This window comes from Mustela putorius, unplaced genomic scaffold (assembly GCF_011764305.1).
Source record: "Mustela putorius furo isolate JIRA1106 unplaced genomic scaffold, ASM1176430v1.1 tig00000224_pilon_pilon_pilon, whole genome shotgun sequence".
NCBI classification, from domain to species: domain Eukaryota; kingdom Metazoa; phylum Chordata; class Mammalia; order Carnivora; family Mustelidae; genus Mustela; species Mustela putorius.
Genome location: NW_025421321.1, coordinates 19877281 through 19890906, shown reverse-complemented (window position 1 = coordinate 19890906; position 13626 = coordinate 19877281). Strand labels below are relative to the sequence as shown.

The 13626-nt window shown below is 35.3% G+C and overlaps 1 protein-coding gene across 29 annotated transcripts in view; it reads left to right on the top strand.

Annotated features, from left to right (window-relative positions):
• The window catches only part of NRXN1 (neurexin 1), a 1166360-nt gene extending 1155684 nt beyond the window's left edge, over window positions 1–10676 (top strand). For all 29 annotated transcript variants that reach the window (XM_045077824.1, XM_004752835.2, XM_004752837.2 and 26 more), the window contains one exon: window positions 7212–10676. In XM_045077824.1, coding sequence (XP_044933759.1) covers window positions 7212–7519 — 308 coding nt within the window. In that variant the 3' untranslated portion in view covers window positions 7520–10676. The remainder of the gene's footprint in view (window positions 1–7211) is intronic.
• Window positions 10677–13626: the final 2950 nt, after the last annotated feature.

Genomic DNA, 13626 nt, shown 5'->3' with positions numbered 1-13626 from the left:
GTACATCCCTTCACACAGGTGCCTTTGTGTCTTTGAAAGAGGAAAATGTTAGGCCAAGCAGCCACACAGGTAGCAAAGGCTTATTGATTTCCAGGTTCTTTCTGAATCAACGTTTTATTAGAAAGGCTAAGACATGTCAGACATTTCCTCCCTCAAGCCTTTTGTCTGACCTTCATGAGCAAACTTCTGAATATGCAAATCTTGGGTGGAGTTGATGGCAAGGGAAAATGGGAGGGATTTGAAACATCCGGCATTCATCACCTTTCAAAAAACTACAGTGTGAGTTGAAATTAGCACATGCATACAAATCTTTGCCTACCTGCTTTCCTTCAGCTGTGGCATTTAAACGTTCATCCTTTTGAGGGATTGCATCATGATTGTTTCTTCTGACCCAGGTTGTGTTGAAGCACAGAGGCAGAAAAAATAATAAATTTTATTTTTCTGGAGATGAGGGACAAAACTGTGCTAATCTCAATTTACAAACACCCCAGGAGCCTACAATTCCAATTTTCTTTTCACAGTATTAATGAAACTGGGTACTGGAAAAATCAAATCTTCCCCCATAAATCTGAAACCATTTTTCAAGACTAGCCTAGAATTATAATAATTTCTACATCTATTAAACACAGTACAGTGCTCTGTCCTAATGAGATCATTTTAGGCAGCTTTTTCCTACATGGGGTGGAGACAGAAATTTAAAATTGATCACTTTTACTTTATGATAAAACCAGAAAGACTGGTCAAAGACTTTTAGAAAAAATTTCAATAAATGCATCTTGCCAATAATTTTTAGAAAGGATATTTTAAGATAGGATATCTAACAATTCCAGGTGGAAGGATGATATATGTTGAGCATTATGGAGTTCTATAATCCTTTATATACCCCTCCTGATCCAAAATATATACCTCATATTCTGTTTTTTTAATCATTTATCATTTTTTATCATTTTAATCAATTTTTATTATTTTATCATTATGTTACCATTTTAAATTGGAAATCTCTTATATTTTTTCCTTCAAACTCAAAAGCAGAATTTTCATTGTCATCAGTATATAGTGAGATTCTTTTTTTTTTTTTTAAAGATTTATTTATTTGACAGAGAGAAATCACAAGTAGCCAGAGAGAGGGGGGGGGGGGAAGCAGGCTCCCTGCTGAGCAGAGAACCCGATGCGGGACTCGATCCCAGAACCCTGAGATCATGACCTGAGCCGAAGGCAGCGGCTTAATCCACTGAGCCACCCAGGCACCCAGTATATAGTGAGATTCTTGCTTCATCCTTGATGTGATAGGGTCATGGTTGATGACATACCTCTACACAAACAGTCTATATTGAAGAAATAAAACCAACAATAAGAATTGCCTGGAAACTGTAATCTTACCCTACAAAGCTAAGTTTGGAAACAACATAAATATAATAAGGTTACAGTGAAAGAACAGCTCATCCAAGTATACAAAATAGTTTCATAAAAATGACAATTTGAGTGATAAAAAGAGCATCTGATAGCATGGTTATTGCTTTGGTGAACTCACCAATGGAAATATAAGGTCCCACCGCCCCCCCAACCTTCCTTTTATGTGACAGGAATTAGGGCTTTAAACATCATTTCTCAGATAGTATTTTAAGAACATAAATCAAGAGCAGTTTTATTTTTTCGTAACAATATCTGATTGCTGTTTTTCCAGTCTCAGAAAGAATAACCAAAGGATACCAGACACTTTCCATTGCAGAGTGAAGCCTCTGGAAAAATTGGCTAATGTTCAAAAATTTACCTTCCAGAATGCATTGTTATTTTACAGCTTCAGTTGTAATTCATCTTGCTAAGTAAATGTGGGTTTTATATTCCCCATTTGCCTAAACTAAGGTTACGACTAGATACAATCTGACAGTGGCAAACTGATAAATACAGGCTCCAGTGAAAAGCGTAATGACATAATGTACACTACACATCCCCATCGACCTAACCAAAGTTTTTAAAATTCGTAACAGAGAGCATTTTTTTTGTGATAAAGTATATAATTTTATTCTGTAAACAAATTTAGAAGGTTAAATGATAAGGTAAGCCATTCCAATATGAAACACAAAGAATATGTTCTAGTGAAACAATCACATTTAGACCTTTTGCTTTTTTGGTTTTTGTTTTTTTTTTTTTTTTTGCAGTAAAGACTCTTTTGTATCATGATTTGAAATTAGGAGCTTGGCAGTAGGTTTTATCACTCATTGAACACCTTGCTGACCCATTATGCTCTCTGAAGGCCATTTTCAAAGACAAGTCATGAGCTGGGAGAAGGCCACCCAGAAGAGGTAGAGAGGGGAAGAAGTAGAAGGGAGAGCAGAGAGGAGCAAAGGGCTTGGTGGCAGAGGGTCAGAGGAACTGGTGAGGAGAGAGACCTGCCACAAAAAGTCTTCTCTTTTCTGTTCTCTACCATAGCCTCATGTGTCACTTAAGCATGTTTGTTCCATGTGTTTTTAACTGGATCTAAATGAGTTCTTATTTGGGGAAATGATGTTCTTTCACAGATGTAGTGCCAAAGACTGTCAAAAATAAAGAAAGAACATACATCAGGACAATTTCTCTTCCTGTTGTGGTAGTTTAAAATAACTATCTCAGCAAAGTTACAGATAAGCTAAAATTTTAAATATTTCATTTTTAAATTTTGGGGGGAAAGTACAAATGCATTTTTATTCTTTTTATATGACAAAGCATGGGGATGTGTCTTTTGCGCTGAACACTTTCCACAATGAATTATTATCTCATATGAATAAACTGGGTTAGGGTATAGTGTGGAACTATGTTAATTAGGGTCCTAGTACTTGAAAGACTGTGCCTGCCTAAATAATCACAGTATTAATCAGACAGTGAAAAACAAGGAAATACATAGAGCTGACCTACAGGATTCTTGATGAATCTGGGCCAAAGCAGACTATGTAGATGGCTTCTGAAAGAGACGTTAGATCTTACCAAATATTTGACAGAGATAAAGAGAGAATTAAAAATCAGTGCTTATCTGTCCTCTAAGATAGCACTGTTTACCCATCTCTGGGTCCGAGGAATACTTTCACAGCCATTTATCTGAAAAGTAGCTTCTATGAAAGAGGCTATCACCCTTTTGACGGCTCTTTGTCCTTGCCTGGGCAGTCAGTATCTTCGGAATCATTTAGGCGGTATCAGAAGCATTCATACTGCCCTTCAGGTGTGTGGATGTGCTCCCCCCACAGGTAGCAGACCTTGTAGTTTATTTTATTCCAGGGGACTCTGAGGGTTACATGATGATGGGCATGAATGACACAGGAGGAAGATCATCTGTTGTTTTAGTGTTCATATAAATTGTGTATCATTCATGATGCTTTCCTACTTTATGAATCATTGAAATGGGGTATAAATGGGCACTTAGGATATTTCATCTACTCTTTTTCTTTCTCTCTCTCTCTCTCTCTCTTTTTTTTTTTTTTTGTTTTTGTTTGTTTGTTTGTTTGTTTGTTTTGTTTTCCAACCTAAGCCTCGAATCAAAATACATGTATCACCCCCACAGCTGGATGCTTACTTGCCTGTTTTCAGTCAAGAGAAAGGACCCTTTGGTGCTCTGGCTTATTCATTACTCATCCCTGGTTCTGCTCAAGGTTTCCATTGACCTGGGCTCTCTGTACCTCTGGTCCGTTTAGCTTAGTTTCACCCCAAAGTCTGCTAGCTTTTGACCATTGATGGACTTACCCCTAATGTGTATGTATTCCATTCTCTCAGCTCCCTCCTTGACTCTCTCTTACCTGTTTTGAAAGTGTTCTTATCACATGCTGGGACAGGGAAAGGTAGATAGAGTGAAAGTAAACTGTAGTTCATTTGTTCGGTTTTTACCACTGCTGAGAAAACATATTTAGATTGTCCTATTTATTTAAAATGTCTTGATTTAGTGTATTATGGAGTGTGAAGGGAATGCAAAATTCTCAAGTGCATGAAACAAAAAAAATGTATATGGATCTCTCTGATCAAACTCCCTTTTTTCTTATTGCTACAAAGGGTTAAGAGATGACTCTGTTTCCTTTTTGATATAAATTTTCACCAAATTATATAAGAAGGCATTTAGCTTTTTTGGCAATTTCTACTATTCTCTACATTTAAATTAATATGAAATTTCCTCAAAAGTTTTCCAGCAATCATCAAAATAAACCATTAATAAGTGAAACCACATGTATAATTTATAAATATCTTTAAATTTCTCTAGCCTTTTTTTTAAAAAAAGGATTTTATTTATTTATCTGAGAGAGAGAGAGTGGGGGAGAGCTGTAGGAACAGAGAGAGGGGGAGAGGACGAGTAGTCTTTGTGCTGAGCAGGGAGCTCAATGTGAGGCGGAATCCCAGGACCCTGAGATCATGACCTGAGCTGAAACCAAGAGTCAGAAGCTTAACTGACTGAGCCACCCAGGCACCCCATATTTCTCTAGCCTTTTATTGCACACCTGGGAGTGATGTCTTTGGTGTATAAATACTTCTGATCTTAGCACAAAGGTTAAGAAAAATGTCACTGACCTTTAGATGTAAAGCAAAAACAGAAAAAAATCATTAAATAATCAGTGAGATATGGAAGCAACTATATATTGCAAACAGACCTATAATAATACCTGTGGTAGTTATTAATTTTTAAATGTGAATCAGGGGGAAAAAAGGATAAGGTATTTCATCACTGGATTTTGACATTTTTTGGTCGATTATTTTTAAAAAATGATACTTAGAATCTTTATTTACATGTGGGTTACAGAGATATTTTTAGTCCTGCATGTGACTTACACAACATTTTGGCTGGAGTTGCAAAAAAAGGAGAGTATTTTCCTTAAATAGGAGGTGTTTATCAAATGCCTGTATGGCAAAATTGAGGTTTTGCTTTGGTCTTGCATCTCATTCTAATTTTAACATAAACTTGTTGCTGTGCTACTTACATGGTTGTTGTGAAAATATATCAGAAATATTAGCACATATAAAAATAAGATTAAAATTATTGGATAAAATAGTCCATTTATGATACCAGTTCCTAGCTAGAAAAAAAAAAATGAACGTATATACTCTTAGTACAGAACATTTCAACCCTGCATTTCATTAAAAATCTCAAGTCTTCTTAGCATGAACTATCTGATTAGGGCTTTATATCCATTCTCTCCATTCTTCTCTGACAAAGTGAGATCATTATGAAAAATGTGTTTAAAATAAAGACATTCCATCAGGATGGGGGAGAAGATTTAAGTGCCATTTAAAGAAAACCCTTCCTTTAGTGTGAAGACACCATGTTAAAAGAGTGATCCACAAATGAGCAAGTAACAAGTTGTCCTTCAGTGAAAGTTCACAGCTGAGCTAATTGGCAGACCTGGGCAAAGATGGCTGTCTTTGAAAGAGCAGGCGCTGTCTTTGGTTAGTGAGGGAGGGACAGAGTTCCTGCAGTAGGTTCTATTCTTTTTAAGAGGAAATTAATTTCCTGTAATCAAATGCCGTGGATTATAGTCTTTGTCTCCTTCCCCCTTGGCCACAGAAGCAACAACAAGGCTTTTTATTCAACAACATTACATGGGCTTTTGTAAACTCAGCAGTGACATTGCATTGAAATGTTTCACCTGATACATTTTACAGATCCAGAACACAGGGTATTGCTGCTTTGAGCCTGAGAACTGTTACTTTGTCAGTGGCTCTATGTGTAAGGCTTTATTCGGGGAAGGAAAGGAAAGTGACAGCAAAACACTCCCCCCATGATGCAGAAGAAATCTTGGTGATGTTTGAAAAATGGCTTTATAAAGCAGTACAGAGCTATAGCTGGTAAATGACTACCAATATTTAATAGGAACTTTTGTAGAAATATTAAAAATAGCTACTAAATGATATTTAATAATAGTAAAAAACAGTTTTAGTCTTGAACTGTTCAACTTCTGTATAAACACATACCCATTTATATACACATACCTATATGTCTGATATGTATACAATCTTTAATTCATTCTGTATAATTTGCAAAAAATATTTTGAAAATTACAGCATTTTTAATTCACTATTATACCTGAAAAGTAATTTTTTTTTCTGTAAGACAAAGGAGAAAACAGCGATTCAGAGAAAGAAAACACAATCCATAGAGAAATAGTGACCTGAGAGTCAAAGATAGGATAGATTTTTATCTCTGTACAGTTAGTATTTTAAAAATCCCCACCAAAAAAGTTAATTTTGTAAAGAAAAAGAGTTTCTCCCTGCCCCCCAGCTCCTATTCACAATTAAATCCCAGGACTTTTTCTCTTCATCTTTTATCACTTTCAGTGCCTGACTATGCCCTGGAGAAGACATTAATGAACCCTGTAATCCATTTCTTATATCCATGGAAGAGCTTTATTTATACTTGGGAAAGACTTGAAGGAGAATTTTGCCAGTTGAAGAAAAGTAGGCTAGCCAGTCCTTTATTCATTATTATCTATTAAGTACTGAATTTTGACTTATACTCAATTTAGAAAGTCTGTAAAACTGAGAAAAAAGAATTTTCCTACTTCGCCTTCCCAAATTTAGTTTTGGTGGCCACCCAACCACTGCTAATGGATCAGCGATGCATATATACTTATATGAATAAATAAACCTCCAAAACTATTCAGTTTTGTTTTAGTTTGTAAAGATGTGACTAAAATCATGCTTTTACAAATGAGTGAGAGAAGTCTTCAGAATGCCTGGATTATCCTGTTGTTCAATACCATATTCATTAGTGTATGAAGTGATATGATTTCTAAAGTAATACTAAGTTCAGCTATCATAATTCAGAGTCTGGAGTTAACCCTAGTGTTCTGCATGAACATCAGTTTAATTGCTAAATTAATACTCTCTGATATTATAAGATAGTGTCACTATAATTTTATTTACCATGCTGGCTTTAGGATTTTTCACCTGACACATCAACGTGACCCTTAAGATCTACATGCAGCTTATTTGGGGCTGCACTTACAAAATCTTGTTAACAAAACTGATCTGTGATAAAGAACAGATGGAGACAAATCTCTCCCCAAGTCCTTTGATTCATAGTCCCTAGTTTTTAGTGACCACAAGGCATAGGGATTGCTACTTTTAGCAGCAATAGACTTTTCCTAAAGCAGTAGGTGTTATTTCATTAGGCATGGAAATAGATGGTGAATGTTAATATAGCTCTCGGGAGTTCAGTGAACTCAGTAGTCACGCTGTTTTTCTCACCCTCTTTCCTACAGCTAACCCAACCCGAGCAGGCGGGAGAGAGCCATATCCAGGCTCAGCGGAAGTGATCCGAGAGTCCAGCAGCACCACGGGCATGGTGGTGGGGATAGTAGCTGCTGCCGCCCTGTGCATCCTCATCCTTCTCTATGCCATGTACAAGTACAGGAACCGGGATGAAGGCTCATACCATGTGGACGAGAGTCGAAACTACATCAGTAACTCAGCACAGTCCAATGGGGCTGTTGTAAAGGAGAAACAACCCAGCAGTGCGAAAAGCGCCAACAAAAATAAGAAAAACAAGGATAAAGAGTATTACGTCTGATCCCAAGATCTTAAAAAGACCCTTGTATAGAAATAGTCTTCATTTTATCTGAGACATAATATAAACTTATTTACTTTCCTTTTTATGAAGCACATACAAAAGAAGACAGGGAATGCAATCAGGAAGGAAAGACTGTTTTTAAAAAATAAAAAGTATCTCATGCTCTTGTTTCTCCAAAAAAGAAAGGGAAAAAAAAAAAAAAAACAGGGGCCAATAAATTCCCTAACATCCACAGTGTTTTCATTTACTCTGCCTGTCTTTATGTTGCTGGAACATTCCTAAAAGACAGTGATGACCGCACGCATTCATAAAGCAAAGGAGTAATACAACATCAAGGCACAACACAAAAACACAACACACACCACAAAAAAAAAAAAAAAAAAAAAAAAAAAAAAGAAGCTACCTATGATCCTGGATTTAGCCAAAGTGCTAGCGCTTTCCTGAGAAGTCAGTTAGTCTGATTGCCAGAGAAGACTGTGTCATTTTGAATGACCCAACCTGCAAACCTTTGGGTTTGCCACCTGGCGCAACTGGAGCGGTGGTTGGAACTTGCATTTGAAACAAAGTGCTGGCTTTTTTGAAGACTCGTGTAGGAACACATTCAAAAAGCCCCTTTCTGGTTGTGAGGGAAAAAAGTCTGGAGGCCTTATTTTCAACAATGTGAAATATAAGGCACATTTCACACTAAAATTTCAAAATAAACAAAAAACCAAGAGGGCATAGATGCAATCATTGGGAAATTTTCATGCACGCTTAATATGTTATTACATATGTTTATATAAAATCCATCTCTGTGTGCTTTCTGGACTGTGATAAGTGACGTTTTATAGCCTGTTGTATAGAAAATGCAAAATATATCTCTGCTCTTCAGCCATTTTTGGTAAATTCAATGTTATAAGTGTTGCTAAGTATAGGGAGTTTTACGACATCAGAGCAACAATTATTTCAGGTTTTTTTTTTTTTTTTGCCACCATTATAAATTGCCACAGTTACTTACTTTTTTAAAAAAAATTACAATGTAGTGTTTATTCTAAGGAAGATATGTATGAATGTATATAAAAAGACTCAGCTACTTTTTTTTTCTAACATGTACAGCTTTCATTCTGTTGCAATTAAGTTTTAGTATTTGTATGAAGGTGTGAATTAGAAGGTAAAATATATACATATGTATCTTATAATCTTCTTTTCTCCCCCAATACTCACATTTCCTCATACTTTTATCATTTACGATCACACACATGCACACACATACACACACACACACACACACACACAACCAATCCAGAGGAATCCATCAGATATGATGGAAAACCCGAGCATATATGTAACAGCAAATGTTTACTGACAAATTGAAAAGCAGGAAGGAAGGAAGATAGTTGTGCCAAGGTACTGATGACAAATGGGGTGATTTGCTTCATTGAGATCATGTTCTCAAGAAACCCTGAGAATATTTTAGTCCCTAATGAAATGGAACCTTTTCTTATCAAATAGAATATCACTGGTATATTGCTGCATGAATATGAACCATTATGTAAGGGAGGTTACGGAAGCAAAATTGGTCAATCTACACCTTAACCCTGGCTGCTGCAATTAAATACTTTGTTTCCAATAAAATATTATATATATATATATGTATACATATATATATATAGTCTCTGAACCTGATATGCATGATGAACACTTTGGAAAGTAAACATTTTCTCAACTAAGGAAGTATTTTCAGTAATTTTTGATTCTGTATTACTATCCATCTAAAAAAATCATTATTTGTTGATTATTGACCATATTTTAACTTCTCTGGTTTTACGTATATACCATTAAATATAGTTTTAGTTTAACACACATTAAGTAATAGAAAAGTATAGATTATACACTTGTTTTTGCATATTGTATCAATGATGTTCATAGCAATAAATTATTAATATGAGCAGGCAATGCAAAGGAAAGGCATTATTAGATTGGAAGGTGATGCCTCAGTAAAAATTGGTCGCATTACTTTAACATCTCCTAAATGGATGTTATTAGATTTCATAAAAGAGAATACCTTTACAATTAGCTTTAATCAGCAAAGGCAAAAAAAAAAATGCAAAACATCTTTTGTGATACTTTAGATGATGAAAAAAGCCAAGAAGTGGCCTGGATTTCAGACATACAGCACCTTAGAAATATGTATAATTTATAGCAAATCACCACTATCTATGGTTGCCAAGTAATTGTGGTGTGTGAAAAGTCTTAAAGTCTTTTCATGGCCCAGAAAGTAGAGGTTTAAAATTAAAATTTAGTATCCATATCTTGTATTTCAGATTTTCTTCTTTTTTTTAAGTTGCTAGCTTCAAGAATTCATGTCTTTTTTTTTTTTCCTCTCATTCAGTCTTACTCAGGGAAAGCCAGTGAAATAAGAAGGTAAATATGAAACCACTAATTTACATCTTGAAGATTTAAAAAGAAACAGTTGCTTTTCCATATGATCTACTGAACTTGAACGAGTTTCCATCTGGAAAGATTCCAAAATCTGATAGAAAATAAATAATGGTATTTTTAAGCAGTATATCTATGAAGAATGTTGTTTGGGATTGATTTCATTGTTTCTTTCCAGCATAAATTTTAAAATTTCATGCAATGATGCAATCTAATATTGTCAGTAAAAATACTTCTAATGTTATTGGACTACACAAAATCTAGCATTTTTTTTCTTTTTTTCTTCTTTCTTTCTTTGTGATTGGAGAAAGAAAAGAGAGGAACATGAGCTAGAGAGAAAAAAAAGACATGAATAAGATCCTAAATATCTTCATACCAAATGTATCCGGGTTCCATGAATAGTTTGCAGTCAACAGGATTTCACACTACCTGGCATAAATTTGATTACATGTCTAGACTGTAACTTTTCTGATTGAGTATGCTTCTTTTTTATCCATGTAATGTGTTGCCTTTAAAAACAAACAAACAAACAAACACAAATACTACAATAATGTGTGAGGTGGTCAGTCCCCAAGACATGAAAGGAAGGCCACATAACCCTACCCTTCTAGTACTTTGTGTGATTGGGTATTTAAAGGTTTTGTTTTGATTTTTCTGTTGCAAGGCCAATTTATCCATTATTGGAAATGCTAAGCAAGTGGAATTTACTGTTTTGTTAATAAAATATTTCTTAATACAACTGTGGATTTATTGATTTAAAAATATATATATATATATTTGCGGCACCATTTTGGGACAAAGTGGCCCCGTAAGGAAGACTGAGTTTGAAAGGAAAACCTGCCCTTTAGACAAGCAAGGGAAGAATACTGCCTCTATTTTTCTGGAGCTTAACATTCATTAAGTGCATCTACATTCATAGACTTAAAGATACAGGCATGAATTGTACTTTTGTTTACATCTGTTCATCTTGCTGCCCAGGAAACTGCAAACTCATAAAAAGTAATTAAGAACAACATGAAGATGCTGATTTCATACATACAATTTTCTCTATAAAAAGCAGAATAATTCAAGTAAATCTGTGATTAAACTCCAATACTATCATTTACTAGCTACGAGTTAGCTCATTTCTCTCACTTTTCGCATTAGTAAATTAAGGGTAGGGCACCCGGGTGGCTCAGTTGATTAAGCAACTGCCCATTGGCTCAGGTCATGATCCTGGAGTCCCGATCAAGTCCCACATCAGGCTCCCTGCCCAGCAGGGAGTCTGCTGTTCTCCCTCTGACCTTCCCCCTTCTTGTGCTCTCTCTCTAATTCTCTCTCTTTTAAATAAATAAGTAAATTCTTTAAAAAGAAAAAGGTAATAATACCAACCTCCCAGGGTAGTAAGGATAATAAGAACTAATGTGCCTTGCACAACTAAGTGCAAAGAAAAGGTGGCTCCTTGTGTGCTATTATTTTTCCATAAGAATAATGAATTCAAGAAAACATGTCAAAAATGTTTGTTCAGGTTGTGCTATTTGAAAAATAAAAATGCAAAAGACAAGTGTATAAAGGAATATACTTTTTCATCTCTCACTAATTATGTTTTCCTGCAAAAGCAAAGTCACTGTGGAAATGAGATGATCCTTCAATTACTTTCTGTAAGTTTCAGTCCCATAGTTAGCTGACAACGGATTTAAAACTCTGGCCTCTGAGAGTAATCTGATAGGAAAGCATGAGTTCGGTCTTTTTTTCCTTTTTCACAGTAAAATGTTTGAACATGAGGGTTTAGGCCATTTTATACCTACCTTGTTCTAGACACATATTATTTCTTTCTTATTAACTCATAACTTTTAAATATAATAGGGAAACAATTACCTCTTCTCAATGTCTAAGTTAAAGATTATGTTATATAGCTTACCTTAAAAGGTAATTTTTAGGGGTGCCTGGGTGGCTCAGTGGGTTAGGCCTCTGCCTTCAGCTCAGGTCATGATCTCAGGGTCCTGGGACCGAGTCCCTCATTAGGCAGAGAGCCTGTTTCCCACTCTCTATCTGCCTGCTGACTTGTGATCTCTCTCTCTCTCTCTGTCAAATAAATAAAATCTTCAAAAAAAAAAAAAAGTAAGAATTTTTAAAGATGATGAAATAAATAGTATAAAATTTACCAGTAGTAAACAGATAAAGGATTCTTGACCTGTGGGACATAGATCCCCAGAGCCCAGGGGTTAATAACCTCTAACAATATTTATTAATAAAATTTGACAGATATATTCAGAAAAGCATTTTCCTGGGAAGAGAGTCTAACTAGGCTCATCAAATCTTCAAAGGACATCAAAAATTCCTTAACATGTTAAGAACCAAACCAACAAAACAGACCTTGGATATAAACAAAACTTTGTTATAAAAATAATACTGAAGATAAATGGTTCAGTGAGGATTAAGTAAGCATCCAGGAGGTATCATATACATTTAAATGTACAGAGGCAGTATCTTTTTTTGTAACTTGTTCAGCTATCTGATTTTTATAAAAATTAATTTTGCTTTGTTTTTACAAGTTCAACCTTCAAATATTTATTGAGTACTAATATATGTAAATCACTCTGTTCATCTCATATATCCACTATTTGGAACAACATGATATTCATTTGAAGACAAACTTCTCCAAAGATTGGAATACTTGATGAAGGATTTTGAAGATACATTGTACATATCGAACGCACAGCAAAGAAGACTCTGTCCATAAAATGCATCCATCTTGTGGAGGTCATCAATATTCCAAAGTGGTAAATGGACTACAAAAACAAAAAATAAAAAATAAGCAAACAGAAAAACCCACCTAATTGACCTCAAAATTAAATTCATTGAAAAGGAGGAAATAGTTCTCCATGAGGCTTATACAAAGAAGATGCTTTCCCCACTTCTTGATAGTTCCTCTTTTATCAAGGAGACTGATTCTTGACCAACTATGATAAGTATGTCTTGTGCTTGTGTAAGTTCTCTTACACAATCATTGGGTGATGTTCCCTCAAACAAGACAGCAATTCTGGGTGAGGTACATGAGTATTCAAATGGTAGCATCCAAAGTTTCTTACCTGAATCAGTTCTGTGAAAGAAATGGTAATGGTTTCTAAGATGCCACTGATCAACCCTGCTTAAGAGTGCGAAATAACTTCCTGAATAAAACATAGTATGTGGAGCCACAATATTGATTCTCCAGTAAAAATAGCAACAAATAAAAGAAGTCTTTAAAGAAGTAAGTAAAAAAATAAAAAAATAATAAGTTTTGTTGAATACTTCTGATCTGATATTTACTGTTTAGAACAACGTGTTTTCACGGTTAAATAAAAGAGTAATGTTATCAGAATTTAGGGCCTGATTTTTGGGGCCTGAAGTCTGGTTTGAAATTCATTAGCTGTGAGTCCTTGGGCAGTCACTCTATCATACCAAGTTTATTTAGATAAGTAAGATTATTAATAAGGGGCACCTGGGTGGCTCAGGTGGTTAGGCATCCCACTCTTGATTTCAGCTCTGGTCATGATCTCAGGGTCCTGGGATCAAGCCCCACATCGGGCCTCCTGCTGGGTGTAGAGTCTGTCTGAGAATCCCTCTCCTTTTGTTCCTCCCCCCAATTCACGCACTCTCAAAATAAATAAATAAAATCTTTTAAAAAAAGAAAAGTGCGGTGAAACAATTTGTAGTTTGCGAGAGTT